Raw genomic sequence first — 27,055 nt, 5'->3', positions numbered from 1 at the left:
GTTGAGCTTAGTCTCTCTGTGCCTCAGTTTGTCATCTGGAAAATGGGGCTAATACCTTGTTAATCAGATTGCGAGGATGAAATATGTATAAGTATATACATGAGTATATGTAAATGAGTATATATACCTGCATATGTAATGAACTTAGGATAGTGCCTGTTACATAGTGTGTTCTATAAAAATGTTATCTCTGTTATTGCTATCATGAGACCTTTTCAAAAGCAAAATCCTTTATCAGTCACCTCCCCTATTCATATAGCCACCTCTTAGTGGCCATGCTTTGATAGTCTCTTGGTAAATTATTTTCTTCACCTAGCAGATTAATGAAAGAAAAGAAATGCTGAGAGAAGTGGAGGAGATGCTGTGTTGGCAATTATCCCGATGAGGGAAAAAATATGCAGTATTAGGTGCAACAAAGCTGGGAAAGCAATGAAAAGAGAAAACTGAGTTTGGCAGAAAATCTGAAATGCCACTCATTTAAATTTCTTTAAAGAAATCTTTTGGAGTTCTATAATTGACATCGCCTCCCACAATAGGTTTTTATAATATGTTAAGTTTTTAATTTCAGTACTCACTGACGGGAACATGCATAATAATGGCATAAGAAGAAACTACTCTTGCAGGATATAGAATAGATACAGACTTGATCTCATTCTGCAAATGCTTCTTCATGCATATTTGTTGACTCTGGCATACTCTTTTGAAGAACGAGGTGTTTTGTTTGCTTCTGTTTTGGCATATAAAGAAGAGCCACTAGGAAGTCTCAAAGTTGTAATCTAAATGCACTTTTAAGATTATATATCTAAAGGCCAAAGACTAAGGCAATAATTTCAGGTGTCATCTATCCTTAAGTTAGGTTGTATTGTGATATATTATGACATAATCCATTAACATAATAAGGTACCTATTATGTTACAGAGGCGGTTGACTGAAATAATAGTTTTCTTATGATCATATTAGGAAATTTTCTTTTACATATTATTGATTTCATAGCTATGGATGAATTAACTTGTATTTTACCATCAAAGTGAAATGTATGGAAGAAAGTAATTGCATACTAATGGGAATTCATGTTCATATGAATACATGGAATTTCCATGATAAGTGTGAAACTGGTGGACTAGAGGAGATCCCCAAATGCCGGTGAGATCTCAACTCTGTCTGGTGTCCAGACTCTTGATGCTGTTGTGAGAAGGAATTTAAGGACAAATTGGGATAGAGTGAAAGTACAGATTTATTGCAAAGTGAAAAGTACACACTTAAGGAAGGGGATTGTGGGCATACTCAAAAGAAGTGAGTCACACCACAGGGTTTGGAGTTTCTATATTTATGGGTTTCTTTAATCAAGTGGAGGGATATTCATGAAGATTCCTGTAAAGATGTGAAGATTTCTTGGAACTGTGTGCTACCCATTTTTACACCCAATATGGGTGGTCTCAGAACTGTCAGGACACTGGTGGGTGTGTGATTTAGTATGTTAGTGAGAGTAGAATGAGATCCTAGGTGAAACCCAGGTCAAATCCAGCGCCATGTTGGGTCCAGTTAGTCTCAGCCAGCTTGGCCCACACCTTCGTTTTTCAGGGTCTTATCAGCCCCTACCTTATGCAGCTATTTCAACAGTTTTCTTTTGCTAAACATGTGAAACTACTGTCTGGAATTTTCTATCCTCCTGTGACCACCTTGTATTATTCCTTTCTCAAGAGTGTTAAATTATTCCTGTTAAATTTTTGGAGTATGCATGCTTATATATGTGTATTTCATTTTAGTACAGGAAGTTTGATAAATATATGCATTCAGTGATATGAAAAGTTTTATTATCAAATAGGGTGGAACCCTGTTATGATTTTATTCATCATGACTTTATTCATTATGATATATTCCAGATTACATACTATGTTCTGAAACAGAACTACAAATAGGAGGTGTCTTATGTAATATTGCCAAATAGTTTATACAAAAGTCACAGGTTGGTTCTGTCCCATGAGAATAGCAACTTAATGGGTATATTATATCACCTTTTGCATTGAAATGCCTGATCATTATATTTTCAACCTTTTTTCTTAGCAAGTCCTTGACTTTTAGAGACATTAAGCATTTTCTTTCAGAGTGCAATGCATTTTGGTCAAATTTCTGCTTGTAACTCCTGCTGACTTTCAGGCACCCAGAGGTGAGGAGAAAGAATTCTTAGCAGCAGCAGCAGCAAAATCTGAAACATGAAGATAGAGAGATCAGAGCATGAAAGAACTTGTCCAAAAAAATGCACTTTGTCCCTATTTATTTACCATTTGCAAAAACAAGCAATAAGTCCTGGTGAAGTAGTATTAAAAAGTAGGTTTTAAAAGTGAAAACAGCAGGTTGAGGTGAAGGAATAATGAAAATATAGTTTATATTTATTCAGAAGATCTACCAGTACTTTAAAACAATCTGTGTTTAACATGGCAAATTGTCTATCATTAAAATGCTAATGAATGGTAAACAGCTGCTAAGTTTTTTATGCTAATGAGTAGTAACAGCTAAGTAGTTCTCAAGCCTTGTCTTTATTAGCATAGAGATTTGATTGGCTAAGGGGGATCATTGTGCATTCCAACCTTTGTTGATGGAGTAATCTGTTTGTGAAGTTCCCTGTTGCATTCTATTTGATTTGGGTTTGTTAGAACAAAGTGACTCTCACCAGGCCCTCGGGAGCTGTGTATTACACAGTATTATCAGAGCCACCATTGTGGGCTTAGAGAAGGAACTTTGCTTCCCTCCAGGAGACTCGCAATGGCAAAATAATTACACATTTGTTTATCATTCAGCTTTAAGTAGAATTAGTCTATACCTTCCTTTAGACTTTTAATGACTATAGTAATAATAAAATAGGCCATTGGGCCAACATAAGAAATATCTCTGGGTTTTGTTTTGTTTTGTTTTGTTTTTTGAGACAGAGTCTCGCTCTGCCGCCCAGGCTGGAGTGCAGTGGCCGGATCTCAGCTCACTGCAAGCTCCGCCTCCTGGGTTTACGCCGTTCTCCTGCCTCAGCCTCCCGAGTAGCTGGGACTACAGGCGCCCGCCACCTCGCCCGGCTAGTTTTTTGTATTTTTTAGTAGAGACGGAGTTTCACCATGTTAGCCAGGATGGTCTCCATCTCCTTATCTCGTGATCTGCCCCTCTCGGCCTCCCAAAGTGCTGGGATTACAGGCTTGAGCCACTGCGCCCGGCCAATATCTCTGTTTTTTTTTTTTTTTAACTTAGCTAAGAGTTTAAAGTAAAACTTGTAAAATAAATATTTTAATAAGTACCTGTGCAACATTTGATATATTTATATAATACATCATCTTAGATCTACAAGCACTGAAGTTAACATTACCTAATTTGAAGAGTAATGTGTAATTAAATACAGGGTGATTATATGAATGACAGACTGAGATCAGAGTATTTACTTGAGCATCAGAAAAACAACAACAACAACAACAACATTACTCTCAATCTATACTTTTGGCTGGTTCTATTTTTGCTGAGTGCTACTCTGTCTTCCCTAATGGACGGGGCTGACCTAAAGACTTGCCATTACAGATAAATGCTTCAGGCACCCTTCTCTCTTTTTTCTCTTCTGTTTTTAGGATCAATGTAAATGAAGTATGACAGTCCATTAAACATTATTGCCAATAATGTTCTGGAACGATTTGAAATATGATGCAGAGTTTATTAAGAAAATTCATCACCAAAAAAGGATCATTGAAATAGAAAGTTTAATGACTCTGGTACACTGTGTAAAAGATTGGTGGAAATTTTAATAGTTGCAGCATTATCTCATACTGTTCATTTCTCCTTGAAGTCAATAGGGGATGTTAAGCATGTAATTATTGTGTGGTCCTATACAGGCAGGCCAGGAAAAATACACTGATAGTAATCATGTAAAATGATTACTGATAGTAATCATACACTGATAGTAATCATGTAAAATGTTTCAGACCTTTTGGAAAACAGCCTGCCACTTCCTCAAAATATTAAGCCATTTAGTTACCAGATGACCAAACAATTTCCAAAATTTGACTCCTAAGTATATACCTGAGAGAACTGAAAACATATATCCACATAAGAACTTGTACATGAATATTCAAAGTAGCGTTGTTTATAATAGCAAAATAGTGGGAGTAATTCAAATGCCCATTAATTGATGAATGGATAAGCAAAATTTGGGAAATCCATACAATGCAATATTATTAAGCCTAAAAAATGAATGAAATTCTGATACGTGGTACAACATAGATAAACCTCAAAAACATTATGTCAAATGAAAGAAGTGAGTCACAAAAGACCACATCACATATTATATGATTTCATTTAAATAAAATGTCTAGAATAGAGAAATCTAGAGATAAAGAAAATAGATTAGTGGTTGCCAGGATCTAGGGATATTAGGAGGAAATGGGGAGTGACTGCTAATGGATAAGAGTTTCCTTTAGATGTTATGAAAATGTTCTAAAATTGATTGTGGTGATGGTTCTACAATTGATTTGGTTTAGCCCAAATCTTATCTTGAATTATAGCTCCCATAATCCTCACATGTTATGGGAGGGACCTGGTGGGAGGTAATTGAATCATGGGGGCAGGTTTTTCCCGTGCTGTTCTTGTGACAATGAATAAGTCTCATGAGATCTGATGGTTTCATAAAGGGCAGTTGCCCTGCACACACTCTCTTGCCTGCCATCATGTGAGACGTGTCTTTGCTCCCCCTTCGCCTTCCACCATGATTGTGAGGCCTCTGCAGCCATGTAGAACTGTGAGTCCATTAAACCTCTTTTTCTTTATAAATTACTCAGTCTCAGGTATTTCTTCATAGCAGTATGAAAATGGAATAATACAACAACTCTGTTAATATGTTAAAAGTAATTGAATTCTACAATTCAGATGAATTGTCTGGTATATGAGTTATACCTCAATAAAGTTGTTATATTAAAAAAAAAAAAAAGCCTGACATGCCAGAGCCAGCCTCCCAGAGAGCTACCTGCACCAGCAGTTACTTATCTATACTACATGAAAGTTATACACTAAAGAAAGATGCTTGTTACTGGAGAGGAGCATTATAAATCTTCTACTCATGGATTAAACCATCATATCTTAGATATCTAAGATATAAACTTACATATCTAAGGAGGTGATAGCAGAAGTTCTAGCCAGAGTATTTAGACAAGAGAAAGAAATAAAGGGCATCTAAATTGGAAAGGAAAAAGTCAAATTATCATTATTTGCAGATGGTATGATCTTATATTTGGAAAAACCTGAAGATTCCACCAAAGAACTAGAACTGATAAACAAAATTAGTAAAGTTACAGGATATAAAATCAACATAGAAAAATCAGTAGCATTTCTATATACCAACAGCAAATAATCTGAAAAAGAAATCAAGAAGGCAATCCCATTTATAATAGCTATAACTAAAATTAAATGCCTTGGAATTAACTTAACCAAAGAAGTAAAAATTCTCTACAACGAAAACTATGAAACATTGATGAAAGAAATTGAAGAGAACACACACAAGGAAATGGAAGAATATTCTATGTTCATGGATTGGAAGAATCAATATTGTTAAAATGTCCATACCACCCAAAGCAATCTACAGATTCAATGCAATCCCTATCAAAATACCAATGACAACATTCTTCATAGACAGAACATACTATCCTAAAATGTATATGGAAGCACAAAAGATGCAGAATAGCCAAAACTATTCTAAGCAAAAAGAACAAAACTGGAGGAATCATATTACCTGACTTCAAATTATTCTGCAGAGCTATATAACCAAAACATCATGGTACTGGCATAAAAACAGACACATACACCTATGGAAAAGAATAGAGAACCCAGAAATAAGGCTGTACATCTACAGTGAATTCATTTTTGACAAAAGTGTCAAAAATATACATAGGGGAAAGGACAGTCTCTTCAATCAATGGTGCTGGGAAAACTGAATATATATATGCAGAAGAACGAAAGTAGACCCTTATCTGTTACCATATACAAAAATAAAATCAAAATGGATTAAAGACTTAAATCTATGACCTCAAACTATGAAACTACTATGTGAGAAAATTGGGGAAACTCTCCAGGATATTGGAGTGGGCAAAAATTTCTTGAGTAATACCCTCCAAGTATAGGCAAGGAAAGCAAAATTGGACAAATGAGATCACAAGTTACAAAGCTTGTGTAGAGCAGTGAAAGCAATCAACAAAGTGAAGAGGTGACCCACAGAATGGGAGAAAATATTTTCAAACTATCCATCTGATATGGGATTATAACCAGACTATATAAGGAGCTCAAACAAGTCTGTTTTAAAAACCTGAATAAAAAAATGGGCAAAAGATCTGAAAAGACATTTCTCAAAAGAAGACATACAAATGGCAAACAGGTATATGAAAATGTGTTCAATCATCATTGATCTTCAAAAACAGGCAAATCAAACCTATAATGAGATATCATCTCACCCCAGTTAAAATGGCTTTTGTTCAAAAGACAGGCAATAGCAAATGCTGGCAAGGATGTGGAGAAAAAGGAACCCTCCTCCACTGTTGGTGGAAATGTAACTTGATACAGCCAGTATAGAAAACAGTTTGGTGGTTCCTCAAAAAACTAAACATTGTGCTACCATATGACCCAACAATCCCACTGCCAGGTATATACCCCAAAGAAAGAATATCAGTACATCGAAGACATACCTGCACTCCCATGTTTATAGCAACACTATTCCCAATAGCCAAGATTTGGAAGCAAACTAAGTGTCCATCAACAGATGAATGGAAAAAGAAAATGTGGTACATATATAAAATAGAGTACTATTCAGCCACAAAAAGGAATGAGATCCTGGCATTTGTAACAACATGGATGAAACTGGAGGACATTATGTTAAGTGAAATAAGCCAGGTACAAAAAGACAAACTTCACATGTTCCCACTTATTTGTGGAGTCAAAAATTAAAACAATTGAACTAGAGACAGTGAATAGAATGATGGTTACTAGAGGACAGGAAGAGGGCAGGGGAGTGGGAATGGTTAATAGGTACAAAAATATAGTTAGATGCTGGGTGTGGTGTCTCACACCTTTAATTCCAGCACTTTGGGAGGTTGAGACTGATGGTTTGCTTGAGCCTAGGAGTTCGAGACTAGCATGGGCAATGTGGCAAAAACCCCATCTCTACAAAAAACACAAAAATTAGCCAGGTGTGGTGGCATGTACCTGTAGTCCCAGCTACTTGGGAGACTGAAGTTGGGGGCTCCCCAGAGCCCAGGGAGGTCAGGGCTGCAGTGAACCATGATCACACCACTGCACTCCAGCCTGGGTGACAGAGTGAGACCTTGTCTTGAAAAATAGTAATAATAAAGTTAAATTAAAATTAAAAAAAATAAAAATGTAGTTAGAATGGGTAAGATCTAGTATTTGATAGCACAACAAGCTGACTATAGTCAACAATAACTTATTGTGCATTTCAAAATAACTAAAGGAGTATAATTGGATTGTTTGTAATGCAGAGAAAGGATAAGTGCTTGAGGGGATGGATACTCCATTTACCCTGAGGTGATTATTATGCATTGTGTGCCTGTATGAAAATATCTTGTGTACCTCATAAATGTATGTACCTATTATGTGCCCACAAAAGTTAAAACAAAATTTAAAAATAGTCGACAAAAAAAATAGAGGTGACAGCTAATTTAGCTGCTAAAGGGGATATTTGCTACAATAATACAAAACAAATTAGAAATAAAAAGTTGAAGTCAAAATTTTGAATCCCTGTCCTAACTACTACCTGTCCCCAAACACCCTGTCTGCAGCCAAGCCATAATCAACCCTTTTAGTCTCTAACTATCCAATGTCTAGACTACCCATTTACTTCAAAATAAGAGCGACTTTCAGAAAGTTTTTTTTTTTTTTTTAAGAGAATAAGTTGAATCATAACTTTGAGAGCAGACAGGAACTATACGGGTTCAAGTTTTCTTTTTCTTGTTAAAAACCCTATATTTATCTCTGGTTTGCATAAAACCAGTCCACTAGCCATTCAGTAATTCTTAATAGCAAGGAGTGTCCGGCTTCAAGAGGCTCCTCCCCTCTTCTCTCCTGCACTTTTGGCCAGTCAGAGGCAAAGGGTTGGCCAACAGGACATTCTCATTCTGCCTGACCCACCTGCCAGTAGGATCTGTCTACTAGGTGTTCTGGCTGAGTCTGAGCATCCCTCAGCCCTTGCGCATAGGGAAGCCTTGTGCATCACTGTCTTGGATAATGAGGAGGAAGATCCTTTTTATTGTGTTTACTACTCCTGTGCAATTTGCTTACTTCCAGCATAACTCTCTTGCTTGCAGGTTGCAGCTCGACAGACTTAGTCTTACACTGTAGGTTGGGGAGTGAGATGAATGTGAGCAAGAAATTGAATTCATTTTTGTTTTGTTCTTGGCAGGCAGTACATGCCACACTACTACCCTTCCTGCTCTTGTGCGCACACCTACCCTGATGATGCAGCCTTCACTGGATATCAAACCATTTATGTCTTTTCCAGTGGACAGTAGTTCTGCTGTTGGGCTCTTTCCAAATTTTAACACAGTGAGTAAATTCATTTCTATTTTGTTTGTGTCCTCCTCCATCACTTTCATTACATTTGTGAATAGTCAATAGATACAGCCTGTTTCCCAAGTGTGTAATTTTAGACCATATATTGGTTATGCTGCTCAGTTGTGCTATGAAAGATGATGCTTCGCCCATAGGAGTAGCCCAAACAATAGCCAGCATGTTTATTATACAAATATTTCCACAGAAAACTTTTCACCTGTTGTGTTGCACAATTTTGATAGAATTTCCAGTGGCTTTAGAACATATGTCATTTCTGGGATGTTATTCACATGCTCAGGAATACAATTTAGAGATACCAAGACTCATTGATTTTTTCCCTTCTCTTAGAAAAAAAAAATAACTGTAGGCTTTATCTCTCTGGTTGCATTTTTATTTGGGAGATGTTTTAGATAAAATGTGAATCCTACACAAACAAAATTTCTATTTGGGGGCTATTGTAGATGATGTGAATTTGACTCTATTAAAAAAAAAAGAAAAACACTCATCTTAAATCTACATGTTATCTGCAAGATACTTTGACATTTTAAAACACAGGATAAATGTTAGTGAATTACTTATAATTACTGCTGTTCTTCAGATCAGCTGACCTTCTTTTATTTCAGTGAAAAACATTTTGTAGGTGTGTCAAGTGGAGCATGACATCTTTCAACAATATAATTTAGCATAAAATCAATCTGTAGCCAGATTCTAAACCTTATAGTAAAAGAAAAGGTTCAACAGTTCAGGTGAATGCATAAATTGTCTGCTTGGTTGATAAATACAGTTAGTTGGGCATGATGGTCTACATTAATGATACAGTATTATAAATGCTGCTATAATAAAAAAAAAATTGCATTATCAACACCACCAGACAGTGAGCATCTGAAGTACTGCAAAATGTTTCATTTTGCAAGCCTGTCTTCTGTATGAAGTGAATATAGCAAGAGGATTTTTCCTTAAGGATTGTCAAGAAAATCTGCTGACAGGCCCTCTGTCAGGACTTAAAGTGTTGTAAGGTAATTAGGGGGTAGGGCAACAGCCAACTTTTTACAGAGCACTGGCCTTGACTTAGTGAGTAAACAGTTAAATGTTTTTGTCTTCTTTGAGTTTTTCAGAGACAAGTCAAACAGTTAAAAAAAAAAAAAGTTACAAAAGGTGAGCATTGTTCCTAGAGCAGTGGAGTGACTCAATAGGATAAATCATGCCTGCCTTGCTTTCATTGATCCACCCATTCCATCCCAGAGCACTACATTGTACCATTTCAGAGAATGTGAACTTGAGGATGCCAGTGGTATCCTCTATTCAAACATGTGTGACACATTCCAATCATAACTGAATTAAGCTATACTTCATAGAACATTTATGAGGTATTTGTGTTTTGATTAATGTGCCTTTGGAAGTTAGCATTTATAGCCATTGCTGAAGTCTAGTTGCTGTCAGGAAGCAGCATTCATGATGCAGATAGTCACAAATGGCTTACTGTGGCTCACCTCTATTTTATTTTCTTTTACTTTTTATTTTATTTATTTATTTATTTGAGACAGCCTTGCTCCGTCGCTCAGGCTGTAGTGAAATGGCATGATCCTGGCTCACTGCAGCCTCCACCTTCCAGGTTCAAGTGATTCTTGTGTCTCAGCCTCCCAAGTAACTGGGATTACAGGCGCCTGCCACCACGCCTGGCTAATTTTTGTATTTTTAGTAGAGACAGGGTTTTGCCATGTTGGCCAGGCTGGTCTCAAACTCCTGGCTTCAGGTGATTGACCCGCCTCAGCCTCCCAAAGTGCTGGGGTTACAGCTGTGAGCCATTGCGCTGGTCTCTTTATTTATTTATTTTTTAACATAAATAATACATGAATACTTATTCCAAAAATTCAAATAAAACTTTAGCATTTGAGGTAAAATTAGAAAGTCATATTCCCTACCCCTGCATACTTTTACTTCCTTCACTAGAGGAAGGTGGTCAGCAGCTGGTATCCATCCTTCCAGTCCCCTTCTGGAAGTATGCTACACAGATACCTAAAAGGTACCAAGGTACCCAGTCACAGTATGTTTTACAGCTGCAATCATATGATTAGCACTAATCTATTAGTCACTTTTTTTGTTATCAAAATGTCTTACATCTGCCTCTCTGTTTTGAAGAGCTGCAAAGCAAAAATGGAGAGAATACTTTCATAAAGGATTTTTAAAGATAAAATTACAATTTCATAATGGTTTTTTCACGTTGCATAGAGGGTACAGATGTACTAACATGTCATTTTGTTTGTTTGATTAATTGTACACAGCAATTAATCTTAGGATATATTTGAGAAAACCCAAAGAATAATTATATTAATAGAAGTTCATTTTTTTCCTTCTTGGAAGAAAATAAACATAATTTTCACATAAAAATACTATTTGGCTAAGGTGAAGAATACCGCAAATAACTACATGAAATAATTATTTTACTCTCCCTATATTATATGCATGGCATTTATTAAACAGGAGCCCTTCTAGTAGTGTGTTAAATATTAAGTCATTCCAAGTGGGACCCTCTATTATCTTGCAAGAAATGAATTTATGAGAAATTGGGTGACCTATGATTTCTCCCTGTGAGTTGCAATTTAAATTACTCTAATTTTTTTCCTATAGACTTTTCCATTCCAGTATCCAACTCACCCAATAGAATACCTAAGGGAATGTCATGAAAGTCATCGTCCACATTTTCCTAGGAAAACGCTATTGCATCACCACTAATAAGTATACTGGGTTATTGTATATTTGTGATGTTTTACATGTCTCAAAGTACTTAGACCTTGAAACATTTTGGTAGGCAGTGATTATTACTCTTATTGTCTAGAGGAAGAAAGAGAGTTATTGAAGGAAGAACTGAGACTTGAATTAGCATCTTTTTAACTTCAAAATTCATGTTCGGGCTCTTTACGTCCTTGAGTCTTTTGGCCCATATCACCTCTCACCTCATTCATTGTGAACAAAGCTCAATCAGAAATCTTTTGTGCTCTTTCCTGGAAGTATGGTAGACAATTTTCAGCAGAATCATTAAATAGAAGGAGGAAGTGTTTTTTTTTTATGTGTGTAATAGACCTTTACAAACAATATGAAGCAGAATATATTTGAAAAACAGCTATAATTTCTTGTTGGCAAATTTTTAAAGTATATTGTACTCAATAGTCCAATTGTTCTTTGAAAACTAGGTGAAATCTACCTTATCATTTTATTTTTAGCTAAGGTTAATATTAGTAAATATAAGAAATGAGGTCAATTTTAATCTTATAATTATTATCAGAAGAATGAAAACACTATGCTCTGAGACCACAGTTGAAAGTTTTGGAGGTTTGATGTTTTGTTATTCTCTTTAAGTAGATTTTAAAAAACATAATGTTTTCCTCTTTCTTATAGTGAAGTATGATAACATTATATGATAAACATAGCAATAATGAAATGAGATCCTGTTGTATTCCAAAATAGAATAGATGCCTATTCTATGCTAAGTTGTACCAGCTGAAGAATATGCTTCACAGTCTTCTTTTAGTGGTTGCCTTGCCTCATCCATCACAACTGAAAGAATCTCTCTCAATGCTTATGTGTGTAAAAATAAGCAAATAATTTTAGTCTTTGTATAAGCAGAGTTTAAAAAGACATGATAAGACGCAGTTTGGATCGTTGATAATTTATGATGGAGTACATATCAAGCTTGGAGGATGATGATGTTAACTCTGTGCTTCAGCAGCATACTTTACAGAGGGGCAGTTTTGACTCATTTATAGGTAAAAGCCTGTGTGGACCAAAACATAAAGTTTTAAAGATCTTGATCTTAATATTCCAAAGCCTGTGGCTGGCTACCCACTAATACTCATTTCCACCATTGCCACCCCACCTTCAACTGTGTGTCATTCAAAGTTCAACTTAGGTATCACCTCCTTCCCAGGAAGTCTTCTGTGACTCTTCAAGTCTGAATTAAGTCCCATCCTTTGTGTTTCCCAAGTAGCCCCAGATTACATTAATTATAGCAGTTGTTACACCATAGTCTAATTACCTGTTAATCTGTCTTCTTCACTAGAACATCAGATCCTTAAGGACAGAGGCTCTATCTTATTCATCTTAGTATGCTGGGTGTCTGACACAGGTGCTCAACAATAGTTTTTGGAAGAGAAGAAAGGGTCCCAGTTCCTTGGTTTTCAATGTTCATACTCCTGCATCTATTAAAGGGAATAATAACATTTATGAGTTCCTTCTAAGACCACGTGATAAGCCCAAGTGTTTAACTTAATTTATATTTTCCTGAGAACTGTGATTGTTTTGTTGTTGTTGTCGTTGTTTAGTTGGTTTTTTGTTTTGTTTTGTTTTCTGTTTGTTTGAGACAGAGTTTCACTCTTATTGCCCAGGCTGTAGTGCAATGGCATGATCTTGGCTCACCGCAACCTCCGCCTCCCAGGTTCAAGCAATTCTCCTGTCTCAGCCTCCTGAGTAGCTGGGATTACAGTCATGAGCCACTATGCCCAGCTGATTTTGTATTTTTAGTAGAAACGGGATTTCTCCATGTTGGTCAGTCTGGTCTCGAACTTCTGACCTCAGGTGATCCGCCCACCGCAGCCTCCCAAAGTGCTGAAATTACAGGAGTGAGCTACTGCACCTGGCCGAACTGTCATTGTTTTTTAATCTAAAGGCAATAGTTATGAACTCTCTTCCAGCTATAGTGCCCAGCTGTCTCTGTTTGGCTGGTGTATGAATATTGGCAAGTATTTACTACATTCCTTGTCCCATACCCCAGCTTTAAGAGTATTTAATTAAAAACAAAATTCTTAGTTACTGGATTTTATTGAAAATATAATATATGTAGTAAAGAGTATTGAGTTTGGGGAGAAGATAAGCAAATTAAATAAAACAAAAACCCCCTTGTGTCCAATAAACTTATAAGGAAAAAATGAAGTAAATAGACTTGATAAAGGCAAGATAATAAAAACCAAGAAACATCAGCCAAGTGAAAATCGTTACTGAAGTTTACAGTGTTCAAGAAACAACAGAAAACATAATTATTTTCTATCTTAGTAGAGATGTTTTCAATTTTTGTTATTAATTTTTCTTTAGATTTGCCAATCTATCCATGATCATTCTTCAGTGGTTGTATATAATGTTGTGGGAGCTGCCAAAATACACACAATTGCTTCTTACATTAGAATTAGCATGTCCTATTTCCTTTATTGTGGATTAAATTTTCATATTTGATCACAAACAACTGGGATAATACTTGGTGTTTAGTTCCCCTTAAGAAGAGACTTCTTCTGAATTGAAATAAATTGAGGGCCGGGCGCGGTGGCTCAAGCTTGTAATCCCAGCACTTTGGGAGGCCGAGACAGGTGGATCACGAGGTCAGGAGATCGAGACCATCCTGGCTAACACGGTGAAACCCCGTCTCTACTAAGAAATACAAAAAACTAGCCGGGCGAGGTGGCGGGCGCCTGTAGTCCCAGCTACTCGGGAGGCTGAGGCCGGAGAATGGCGTGAACCCGGGAGGCGGAGCTTGCAGTGAGCTGAGATCCGGCCACTGCACTCCAGCCTGGGCTGCAGAGCGAGACTCCGTCTCAAAAAAAAAAAAAGAAATAAAGTGAATACTTACCAAGAAATTTAATATGATAAAGTAAGTACATTTATAAGATATATTTATATATGTAGACTGCTATGAACTGAATGTTTATGTCCCCTCAAAATTCATATGTTGAAGTCATAACCCCCAATTTGATAGTGATGGTGTCTGGAGATAGAGCCTTTGGAGGTTATTAGTGTTAGTTGAGGTCATGAGGGTGGGGCCCTCATGATGTGATTAGTGCCCTATAAGAAGAGCAGAGAGAGCTTTCCCTCCTCTTTGCCATGGGAAGACACAGTAAGAAGGCAGCCAGCTGCAAGCCCAGGGAGACAGCCCTCAACCAGAACCCCACCATGCTGGCACCTTGATCTTGGACCTCCAACCTCCAGAACTATGAGAAAATAGATTTCCGTTTTTTAAGCTACCCAGTGTATGCTATTTGGTTATGACAGTCTGAGCAGACTGAAACACATACCCAATTTACATGATGTGACAATAAGTAAGTAAAGTTTATTTTTAGCACCCGTACATTGTGTACATGCATATGTATTTGTGTAACTGTTCAGAGCTATAGCTATAATCAAGAGCTGATATAGGACCACAGCCACCTGTCAATTTCTCTGCCAATTGGCAGGTGTTTTATGTGCCTATTTATTTGAAATATTTTTGTGAGTCCTGCCATGTTTTTACAACTGCTCTAGGAAAGCACAAGTATAAGGGCAGTCACGACTACTTTATTGCAAGAGGCTCAACAGTCTTAATTTTGTGAAAAATAATCTGATTTTTACTGCCTACCTTGAAATTATTTTTGTCCTGAGACAAGAGCAAATATGTGGGACAGAATAAAGATGATTTCTAAGTATAAAGTTCCAAACCACTGTATGATTCTGTGAATCATCCATGACAAGCTGTGAAATGATTTATATGATTACCATTTATTTTAACATTCTAGAACCTCTGAGATTCTGACTCATTCATGGTTTGGCAATATCAATGAATATTTTAAATTTTTTTTTCTTGTAGTATAAATAATAATATATTCATCAGAGAGGTTCTAAATAAAGAAATGGGAATCAAATTCACATTTGCTTTGCTTTTAATTCATGCTATGCTTCCCATGAGGTGTTATTGTAAGGAAACCTGAAGCTAGGACATTTGACTTTTTAACTTGCATTTAATATCTTTATCTATTTAATGAAGTCTTTATTTAAACATTTGAATATGCATTTTTCTCTTATTTGAATATTTTTTAATTTATGTAGAATACTTTTACCACCCAATGTTAATTTTTGCCCTTTGAGTCTTCTTTGTCACTCTAATAGTGCTTGCTGTCATTAAAAATTATGTATTCCATATTTTCAGGATACTAGTATGTCCAACTGACTCTGCTTAGACTGAAACATTTATCCCAGTCCAGTAAAACAGAAAATATGGTTTAATTTTTATTTTTTGTGACATGCTTTAAAATATATTGAAGGATTATCTTGTTCTGTATTTTCTAAAGGAGTGCATAGAACTAAAATATGCCAAGATGAAATTTTCCATGGTTGCTCAAAATCATTTGAAGAGGGGAGAGATTGACGGCCTATTACTAGGCTTAGATAACTCAACAGCAACATTCACCAAATCATTAGAAAAAAAAAATTGTTATAGGGAATCTTTGAAATGTGGTCCAAAGCTAACAAATATTTTGTGCAAATATTTAAGCATTGATTTCTGTGCCTAGAAAATTTTACATTTCTATTAATTTTTTTTTTGAGACAAAGTCTTGCTCTGTCACCCAGGCTAGCATGCAGTGGTGCAATCCCAGCTCACTGCAGCCTCCACCTGCCAGATTCAAGCAGTTTTTCTGCCTCAACCTCCCGAGTAGCTGGAAGTACAAGTGCACGCCACTGTACCTGGCTAATTTTTGTATTTTTTGGTGGAGACGGAGTTTCGCCATGTTGCCCAGACTGGTCTTGAACTCCTGAGCTCAGGCGATCCGCCTGCCTCAGCCTCCCAAAGTGCTGAGATTACAGGTGTGAGCCACCATGCCCGGCCCATTACTATTAAATTTGACAGAGAGAAAAAGTATGTAAATATACCACAGATGGGAAAAAAACACATAGTGACCCTCTGCGCTATTGTGTCCCTCACCCTTTCTTTCTTTCTTTCTTTCTTTCTTTTTTGAGACGGAGTTTTTGCTTATGTTGCCCAGGCTGGAGTGCAATGGCACTATCTTGGCTCACCGCAACCTCCGCCTCCCGGGTTCAAGCCATTCTCCTGCCTCAGCCTCCTGAGTAGCTGGGATTACAGGCATGTGCCCGGCTAATTTTGTATTTTTAGTAAACACGAGGTTTCTTCATGTTGGTCAGGCTGGTCTCGAACTCTTGACCTCAGGTGATCCGCCCGCCTCAGCCTCCCAAAGTGCTAGGATTACAGGTGTGAGTCACCACGCCTAGCCGCCCCTCACCCTTTCAAACCACAAGTCCTTTTAAAATTTAACTAATGTCCCTTGCCTTACTCAAAAGCCTCAAGATTATCTTACTAAGGGTTTTGTCTTCAAATCTCCCTCTTCTCTACTCACTCTTGAAACACCTTTAGAATATGCAGATATTATTTATATGGTATGTATTTATTGAATGTTTGTATAATGTGTAGTCACATTTTTTTCTCTCTAATAAATTGCTTTTTCAGGGCATCTAGTAAAAGTCACTCATTCACAACCATTTACTGCATGTCCCTGGCATTGTGCTAAGGAGAAAGGTTATTGTGATGAATTAGACAGAAGTTCCTCGCTGTCTAATAGAAATTGCTTCCTCTTGTATAATTCACCATAACATAATAGAGGATTGTGCTCATAGTAAACAGTCAATTCATTTAATAAAAGTTGCCTAAAAATGTCAGATTGAGACTTTGATGGTCCTTTATGAGGTAAAGGAATGTAAAATTTCAGGAGCCCATGAAAAGAGGCATCTGTGGACCCACCATGCTGTGTCCTCTTGCATGTCCCTTTCTTTATCCTAGTCCCAATGTCACATGGTTCTGGGGCCTCATCTTCAGTGCTAGAGTTTCAAGGATTATGTGTACTTGGAGGGGACATCAGATTTTCTGGCAAGACAAGTCTTTAGTCTTGGCGCTGTCCCAGGTCAGCATTTTTCAAGAGTAGAGTCAACTTGGAAAAAGTGTCTATGTTGGGCCCTCTTCTTAAAAATTTTTATCTTATTCTACACTAATATTAATCAAATCTCCAGATAGTTAAAAAAAGAAGTAGAAGAAGAAGAGGAAACAGGAAAATTTTAAGAGAAGAATTCTTAGCTTCTCTCAGTGACCAAAACTTTATGTCTCTGTGGTGAAGTAGGCAAGCCTAATAAATACAAAAAAGTAGCAAAATGTTATTGTACAAAACATTCCCACCAGCTCAGAAAATGTGTTTCTAAATTAGTTACTCTATAAACTTTAATCAATGGTGGTGGCCTCTGAAAACCTTTTATCAAAAGCTTGGGAACCCATCCGACGATGCAGATCTGTTTTCACTTCCACCTTCTAGATTTTTGTGTTCAGAATTAAATCTCACATCCCTTGGGGGTTGGAGAGACATGCTTTGGAATATTCTGGTTCCTTTACTTTTATAGTTGCTTTTGAGGGTGCTAAAGATGAATTGGAGTGCTGTTTAGCAATCTGTGAAGTTTCAACGTCTTTGTAGAGCTCAGTAGGAATCTTGAAAAAACATTTTTTACAGCTTTGCTTTCAATTTAGGTTTTCTTACCTTCCTTTTTATGTTGTGATACTTGAAATTTTTGAAAGAAATAAATCATATAAATGATACCATTTTCATGAAATTCTAGTACCAGAGGGATTTAGCATATTTCAAAGACATTTTACATTAATTCTTTTAATATACCCACATATGAAATAGGTTACATGTGTCATTGTTCTGCCCTTTTTGCAAATCAGAAGATAAAAGAATAGAATCCAGTCTTCTCATTTATTCTAGTAGAGAGCCCTACCACTGAAAAGGAAAAACAGAAAATCTAAATATCAGAAAAGCAAAAGCTCCACCATACTATATCTTGAACTTAAATATGTGTACTTCTCTCAGGTTATTCATGTGTGAAATATTTTTTTAAGTAGCCAATAAATCCTGTGGCTTCTAAAGTCAAGTTGAAAATTCTCCTTTGCAGTGTATTTGATTCAGGAGATAGATTCATCTTGTCAGCCTGTACTTGTTTTCTCTTATTGTGAATACAGTTTCTTGAGCCAACTAAAGATCTGAGTGGTATTATAGAAAATATGCCTGATTTTTTCACAGGCTTATGATTTACAAATAATTAGAGGTACACAGAATGAAATTCTCAAAACGCATGTTTGGGCCTACTTAATATCTGTGTTTTTCCCAGGTAGACCCAAACTTCTATATATAAGATTGCCCATTGCCATTATAGGGTGATCAAATCCATAAACACCTACATTTCCCAAAATGAGCTGAAGCTGTTAGATGCTATCACATGGTACGTTTTTGAAGCACTTACCTTTTGAAGGAAGTAGTAGCATTTATTTATTTAGTCAGTCACTCATTCATCAACTATATCCTACCTTCTCCAAAAAGCCATTTGGAGAGTTCTTTGGGACCTCAGAAAAGTAACTCTACTTATTTTGTTCTAAAGTAAACCTCTAACCTTCCTACTTGGCCTTGCCTCTGTTCATGCTGTCCAGGGAAGCAGAAAACAGAATAAAGGGGAGAACAAGGTAGGGTGATTCACTTCATTGTATAGGGAAAAAAGCACCGGACTAGGAGTTAGAAGACCGATGTCTAGACTCATAGTCTTTAATCTCAAGAACGTCACTTCGTGCCACTTTTCCTCATTTTCATGATGTAATACCTTCCTATTTTTATATTATGAAGATTTGAGTTTATTATATTTATGGGGAAGTGAGGGTATATGACTGAATATTTAGAAAATTTTTGAAATTTAATGAGATGCTGTGAAAAAATTATAAGTATATAACATATCCCATACTATTTCTAATAAAATATCTATAAATATCAAATGAGATTATGTTTATGAAAGGATACTTAAAACAGCAAAGCTCAATTCTTACAATATTGATATTTTAATTAATATTTCTATCTCTTTGATCTCTTTTTCCTAATTACCACAAATAAACTGAGTTTTGAGTTTATCACTTGGGCTGGCTGTGTTGATCACTTGGGCAATCCTGATTAAGGTAGATGCTAAAGACATACATATGGCTAAGACCTTGAGTTTAAGAACTTAACACTCCAGTTTACAATAGTTATTCCTGGGACTTAGCAGGCGCTCATTTTACGTTAGCTGAATGAGATAATGCTAGAGCATACTTCAAGATACAGTCACTTGACTGCCTGGAAACAGTACAGAGGTGCTGCCGCTGAATTTGGAGCAGGGATCGGAAGAGAGTATGTTAAGTGGAGGTTGAGAATAAGCACAACCAGTTTGAATGGATTCTTTTTTCCCTGTTTACCTCCAGTGATACTTAGGTTTCAAAGACTACATGCCATTTTGAACCTGAGAGCTGTGTACCTATGATACATTGTCACAGAGTAGTAAGACATCATGTTTTTTGCTGTATTTTTAAAATACGGTTGACTTCCAAATATAGAACCTTTATTCCCACATTATTTATTAATCAAATTGCAATTAGGTTAAAATGGCCATTTAAAATACATTTTAAATTAAGTCATAATAATCAATATATCAAATTATCCTTCATGTATTGATAATGGAAATTTATTCCCAAAATCCCTTGAACTTTGACTGTTATACATCTCCCTTTACCCTACCCACTCCTCCCCTTCCCACACACCTGTTTTCCTGAATTTAAATTGCCATTCACATGAAAAGGACCCCCTTAACCTGTGCTCCGAGCATGGCATCTAACTGTAAGTTCGCTGCCTACTCAAAAAAGATTAGTAGTCTTAGATTCTATCTCAAAGTATTATATAGACCTTAAGGGTATGTACATGTGCATAAAAAATATTTTTTCTCAGAATGCAAATATCAGCCTAAATAAAAAAATTTAAATTACACAGACTAAGATATTCATAGCTCTACAGCTGTTAGAACAGCAATCTACCAGTCTTTAGACTTCTGAGGTGGTGGGGGGAGTAAAACCGATGCATCTTACATCAGTTCCCTCAGAAAAGAACTATGTAGAAAGACAGCCTGCAGCATAGAGCTCATTACTTCTTGTGCAATCAGACCTTCCATTGTCTTCAGAGAGTGCTACTGCCTCACAGGCCTGGCCCCTTTAATGGATGAGCAGCTTCTAAAAAAGCATTGTGACACCCAGATGTAGAGTTCTTTGAAGCTATGCATCTGGGGAACCTTCATTTTGTTACAGTGCAAGGGTAATGTCAGAATTTCCTGGAGTCGGTCATCACAGGAAATTATCAGCAATTCATAGACTCCCTTTTACGTTCGCTTCAGCCTCTAGGGTAATCACAAAAGATTACAGTCTCCATTTCAGCTCTCATATCACTGAAATATCCTTTGCCGAGAGCATGATTGATTTCCAGAGGCCAGCTTTTAACCTCAGCTTTGGGAGGGCCAGTGGAACTGTAGTGGTTTGATAACTGCCAACAACTGATATTGTGATATTGTTCTATTGTGAGGCAGAAATTTGGTGATTCTTGACTAATTATACAAAATCTTTTTAATAAAGTGGCGTATCAACTTCTTGTGTTGTCAGGTGTAGGTATTTCTCCGATTATAGTTAGTATTACAGGTTGTGGGGAGGCAGAAAGGTGAATAAAAATTTCAGATGAGTTTCATGAAGACTTTGAAGGGCCAAGCATCCTGATAGACTGAATTTCAGGAAAGAAAGCAGAATAATTCAGAAGTATTTTTGAAAATCTTTATAGGGAGTGGATAGATTGTAAATACAAATTATTTTTGCCTCTTAACAGCCTTTTTGTGAACGTTACTGAGAGACTTGACCTGTTTCATGACAACTTGCTATGTGGTTCATGTAGGTTTCTCTTCATTGTTTGATGAGGAATTCTTGATGCCGTATCCATGGTCAACATATAAGCAAACTGGATGTGTTTGTAACTTGGTGATTTCATTTGCTGTACTTATTTTTCTCTTACATATGTGTTACTCTATTCAGAACATATAGAGGCAGAGAGGGCTTTGTGTATATTTGAAATAAATTTGGCAAATGAAAATAGTTTTGCCTGGAAGTAACATATATTTGTAATTTCCTTACAAATTCAGAAGAAAAGACAGTACAATTTAAACTACTTTTGGTTTGAACCATAGCCTCCTTGAAATCACGTGAGAATAATTATAAATCAAATGGACGAATGTTGAATGTCAAGCTGTACCATTAACAGAGCCTTATTCGATAAAGCAATTATCACTGCAGAAAGCAGAGTGAAGCACTCTATTAAAGCTCTTCATTTTACTTTACAACTATTGTATATTTTGTACACTATAAATACAGAGACAAATTTAAACGAAAAATGTTTTCCACTAAGAAGAGCTATTATGTTTACACATACCTATTTATACAAAAGGGCAACAGCAAGATGAACAGATGACATAAAATATTTTTGCTATCAACTCTCCACAAAACCACTCAGGGACCACTTTCCTAGTGAAAGCCCTAAAATATTAAGTGTGACAAGGTGAGCCTGTGAGGCGGAGAAGCAGTAGAATCAACACTGATACAGCTGTGACATCCTTGGGTGGGAATCAGGGAAGGGGAAACAGATAACTATAGGATATCTAGTTAAAGAGGATATTTATTTATATATTTTTGTTTATTTATTTTTGAGATGGAATCTCACTCTGTCACCCAGGCTGGAGGGCAGTGGCATAATCTCGGCTCACTGCATTTGGACCTCCCAGGTTCAAGCGATTCTCCTGTCTGCCTCCCCAGTAGCTGGGATTACAGGCGCCCACCACCACTCCCAGCTGATATTTGTATTTTTAGAAGAGATGGGATTTCGACATGTTGGCAATGCTGATCTCGAACTCCTGACCTCAGGTGATCCACCCACCTCAGTCTCCCAAAGTGCTGGGATTACAGGCATGAGCCACTGCACCCAGACTAAAGAGAAGTTTTAGATTAAACAGTAAACAAATCATTTTTAATGTATGTGCCATGCAATGTTTGGCAACAAATAGTTTAAAAATTATTTGTTGTTTACCCCTAAAATTCCACTGTAACTGGACATCTTATATTATTACTTGCTAAATCTGGCAACCATAGAAGGAGATGTGGGTTCAGGTGTTACCAGAGGAGGCTCAAACAAGTCACTAAAATTCTCCAAATCTTTCTTCATTTTCAAGCTAGAAAGACTGAAATCAGGCTGGTAGATCTGGGGCCTGATCTACCTGCTTTCACCAGAACTCAGTTTCTAAAAACTGAGTTTTATTCTATTGAGTTTCCAGTTAGGATTTTGTTTGGATGGGTGGGGAAGTTCTGGGGCTCAAATGAAAACAAATTTTTTTTTTTAAGTTTGAAAATATACATGATCCCTGACATTTTACCACTGTGTAATAGGTATGTGGCATGGGGAATTAAGAGCCCAAAATACTTAGGATTAGAACACCGTACATTTGTTACTTTGTCTAGAGCTTTACTAGTCCTCAATTGTCATGTTTCTTACTGAAAGGGTAAGAAATGTGTTGGCCCATATTTGGGAGAAAAATGCTTCGTTTCCACTTAGCTTTGCAAAATGAAGAAATATATTCAAACAGAAATATATTCAAAGGTCCAGGTTTCTCATTTGCACCTCTTCCTGCCTGGTGGAGTCTTCTTTTCATCTTACGCCTTTTTAATTTGTGTCATGGACCTCAACATCAGGATATATCTGATTAGTTACTGAACAGCCTTTCAAACTTAGCTTTGACAGAATGGTTTTGAAAGGATGTCAGTTAATGCATGTGGCTGTTCAGGAGATGTATTGATTTTTAAATCAAGAAAGTATATTACTCCTCTAGTCTCTTAGAAAGCCCTTGTAACATATTTTTAAACTCGTTTACCAGAAAACAAGCAATCGTATCCTTATTTGGATTTGGAGATTTAGCACCAGTGTTTTTTTAAACTACATCTGTAAGTATCAGCAAGTATTCTTCAGTTACTTGTATACATTTTTTTCTCTTCTAAAAAATAAAGAATCCTATTTTATAAAAAGATATTTCTCAGATTTATTTTTGGCACTGAATTTTATGTTATGGAAATTTAATCTGAGGACAATTTTGGGGATTGTTTTCAAGTCACTATTTAAAAAGAAGACAAAAAGCCAAAAACTGATTACTGTCTTTTAGCTCAGATATTTGACCTGTCCTTCCAAACTTTGGGATGGATCTCTCTTCACATGTGCTATGGAATAACCGTTTCTCATGACCTACCCTCAAATGAATCTCTATTTCATATTTTACATATCTACTGAAAAATTATTCTTTTAGTCTGTATTCCTGAAATATTTCTCATTTTATTTCACCCCAAGGAGATATAATACTAAATAAGCAAACAGCCAACCCATTTTATTTAGATTATCTTGGTGAATCTAGTTGCTGTTCCTATCACTTAGAATAGTATACTATAACCAGTTTTGTTGGTATTTATCTTTGGGTGATAGAGTTTATTGTCAACTATGTAAGTCTTGAGCTATTCATTGTTGCTGTTAAAATATGAATATATCTCACTGAGAAGTATAAAGTATAAGTACTTTGAGGACAGTAACTTCTCCAAATACAAAACATATTGATAGTACTTATCATCATTTTATTTCTTCTTTTAGGCTACTAAAATTCACAATAGAGGTAAATTCTTATTAATTCCCTAAAAGATTTCCAGGTAGTTTTTCATTTTGCTTAAAACACCTATAATTTTTCTCATATTTTTCCAAAAGTGCATATACTAATATCATGTGAACTTTTTGTTATGCACGATCTTTGAAAGATGTTACAGATCCTTAAAATCTTATGTATACTTTGACCAAAAATTTGGGACATCAAATCTTGAAAATAAAATGAAAAACCCTATCAAGAATTTTCCTAGCATCCTGATGGAAAAATACCTGTCTCCCCTAATGACTTCCAGTCATAGCTAAGCATTTGCTTATTCAAGAATGGAAACAAACAAAAAAGCACAGAATTTTCTTAGAAGACGTAATCCAGCTCATTACCTTAATGCTTTTTCCCTACATTGAAAACAGCAGTTGCAGTTGGGGTTGAGGGTGGTCTGGGCTTCTTTAATAAATCACATTAACCAACCAGATCTTTCAGTGTGCATTTAAAACCCGAATATGAATACCTATGTGATAGAATTTCAGTTATTTAGTTTACTCATTTAAAACTCAAATAGGAACATCAACGCCAAAAACATTGCTGGGTATTGTATGTTAGTGACTGTGAGGTATAAGTAAACACTTAAGTCCCATACCCATTTCAGAAATAAACTGAAAGTCTTATTTGTTAAACTGAACTTGTTGAAAAGCTCTTTGATGTGGCTTCTTAAATTACCCAGCAGCATAACTACAGCTTTGCTGCATCATTCTTGATCCCGGGCAGCATGGAAAATCACCAGGCATGCGGAGCTAGCCAGGAAAATGGAACATTTTACACTTGGACTGACCATATTTGTTACATACAAGGATCTACTGTGAGAGTTAGACATTCAGCTTCAGTCAGGTACCCAGGCCTAACCTTATGGCATCTTTTATTAACAAAATAACTTCTGTCTGAAAAAGAACTTAAGAATTTTTTTTCTACTCAGAACAGTTTAAAAATTATCTGTCAAAAGCATTACTAGGTTTCCACTAAAGAGAGGAAGATGGTGAAATCACCCATTCATTTGCTTTTAGCTTTTTTACTTTTACCATTTGGTAACTCCTTATGGTTCTAAAAATGTAAAAGATGAAAAACATTATTTTGTTGTAATATCTTCAAAAACAACTCAGCACTTAGACAACATACGTATTTATTTTAAAGACAAAAGAAGTAACTCATGGTCATTTTGCTGTTCTCTCACCAAGTTCCAGACCAACCACACTGTACAGAAACCTGTTAGAAAGGTCTCCAGATGAAAGGTGTCTAGTACTTAGCACTCATCCTTAGATAACTTTCAAAATGCAGATTACTTTAGTTTACCCTTCTTCTTGGGATTGTGATGATGGTGGTAGCTCTGAGATCAGTTGTTGTCTTGCTACTTGGTAGTTGGCAAAAAAAAGTCCTCTGCAGATATCTCACAGACTGACAGACTGTGTTGGGAGGAGCATGTCTCTTAGTCTACAGGTTTTACCAATTGTATGAGTCATACAATTCTGTATCAAATTCTCTAAATCATGGAAGAGTTTTTTTTGTTGTTGTTTTGTTTTGTGGGGTTTTTTTTTTTTTTTTTGTATATTTGGTATGACTTTACATGTAAAAGTATCTAAATTACAGTGGGTATCAAGGCAACAAAAATGTGTTTTTAAAAATTCTTCATGGTAAAATATTGTTTCTTTCTCATTCTTCTATTTTATTTTTTTTTATGCTACTTACAACGCTCTGAAAAGATCTTATTTATTACTTTAGAGATTTGGGTCTGGGTCTTCCCAACTAGAATGTTGGATTTTTGAAAGCCTATTCTCCACTATATGTCCAGCTCCTAAAACAATGTATGATAGGTACTTAATAAACTTTTATTATATGAATAAAATTTCAAGAAAAATATAGTAAATATACGAACAAATTAGAAATCACGCATTTGTAAATGTGTAATATGTGGAAAATGAGCAAAAATTCCTAAGGAGAGAACTGAATATTTAAAGTTGATATGAAACCCTTACCTCTGAAAGAATTGGACCTCTTATAACCAGTCATCTAGAAAAAGGACATTATTTTATGACAGAAACCCCAAAATAAAATGAAGATGAAATTTCTGCAAAAAAATGACCAGAAAATACAGAGTTTCGTCTTCTTTTCAAAACAGATCTTCAAGATACATCACAGGATTTTTTTTTTTCTTGACTTTAGTCAACCTTCCTGTCAATGGAATATACACCATTATTTGGTAAATCCCAGAGCTTTTCAAAGGAAGCCTAACAATATGGAACTGGAGTGAAATATATCAAGCTTTCTAAATTCATATTTTAGAAAACAGAGGGAAAAAATGAAATACTATTCTGTACTCTACTCTGATAGGCTGTGTCATCTCTGGGCTGACTCCCTTGTGTTTTCTATCAGGACTATATACTGCCATTAAGCAGGCTCTAGAAAAGTGGGAAAAACTGAAATCCTGGGGTCCCACTTAATTTCGGCAGCTATTAGATGTTGCCAATAGTCAACCAGCCTCAAAATACTTAAAAGCCTGCAACATTTTGATAAAATAGTAGTAGTAGCAATAGTAATAAAGCTTTACTGGATCCAGGACTTAGATGTAATGTAACCTATTAGTTTCTGAAGTATTTGTTGTGTTGTTATTGCCTTTATAACAGTTCTGAATGACTGGTTGACTTTCTGCTTGGGTAATTGTATCCCAGTGAAAGAGGGGCCCAGTTAATGTTGCTTGCAAGCTACAACCAATATGTGGTTTCAGCAAACAGCTGGGAATTCTTGAGGAAACCATCTCCCCAAACATTTGACCCTTGGTTTAATAAACAGTTTGTGGAGAGAGTGACATGCGATTCATCTTCCTTTCAGCAGAACTGATAGCATTCAGGTGGACCCTTGTCGGGGTGCTCTGGGTAGGAGAAGCAGTGTCAGCAAGGCAAGCCTCAACTTTTACATACTCCAGATGCAAACATGCAGATCCCATGGTAGCATGCACTGTCTGTGTGATGTTCCATGTGGTGTATTTTTTTTCTTTTTCTTTTTCTTTTTCTTTTTCTTTCTTTCTTTTTTTTTTTTTTTTTTTTTTTTTTTTTTTTTTTTTTTTTTT

General features: G+C 36.2%; 1 protein-coding gene across 12 annotated transcripts in view; it reads left to right on the top strand.

Annotated features, from left to right (window-relative positions):
* Positions 1-27,055, top strand: part of ZNF385B (zinc finger protein 385B) — a 422,701-nt gene that overhangs the window by 310,220 nt on the left and 85,426 nt on the right. For 10 of the 12 annotated variants that reach the window (XR_003122125.1, XM_025404502.1, XM_025404501.1 and 7 more), the window contains one exon: positions 8,429-8,571. The exons of the other annotated variants lie outside the window; for them this stretch is intronic. Coding sequence is in view for 9 of the 10 variants with exons in the window: in XM_025404502.1 (XP_025260287.1) it covers positions 8,429-8,571 (143 nt within the window). In the remaining variant the exon portion in view is untranslated. The remainder of the gene's footprint in view (positions 1-8,428; positions 8,572-27,055) is intronic. 12 annotated transcript variants of the gene reach the window in all.

Source organism: Theropithecus gelada, chromosome 12, assembly GCF_003255815.1.
Source record: "Theropithecus gelada isolate Dixy chromosome 12, Tgel_1.0, whole genome shotgun sequence".
Classification (NCBI taxonomy): Eukaryota; Metazoa; Chordata; class Mammalia; order Primates; family Cercopithecidae; genus Theropithecus; species Theropithecus gelada.
This window is presented reverse-complemented; position numbering and strand designations above follow the sequence as displayed.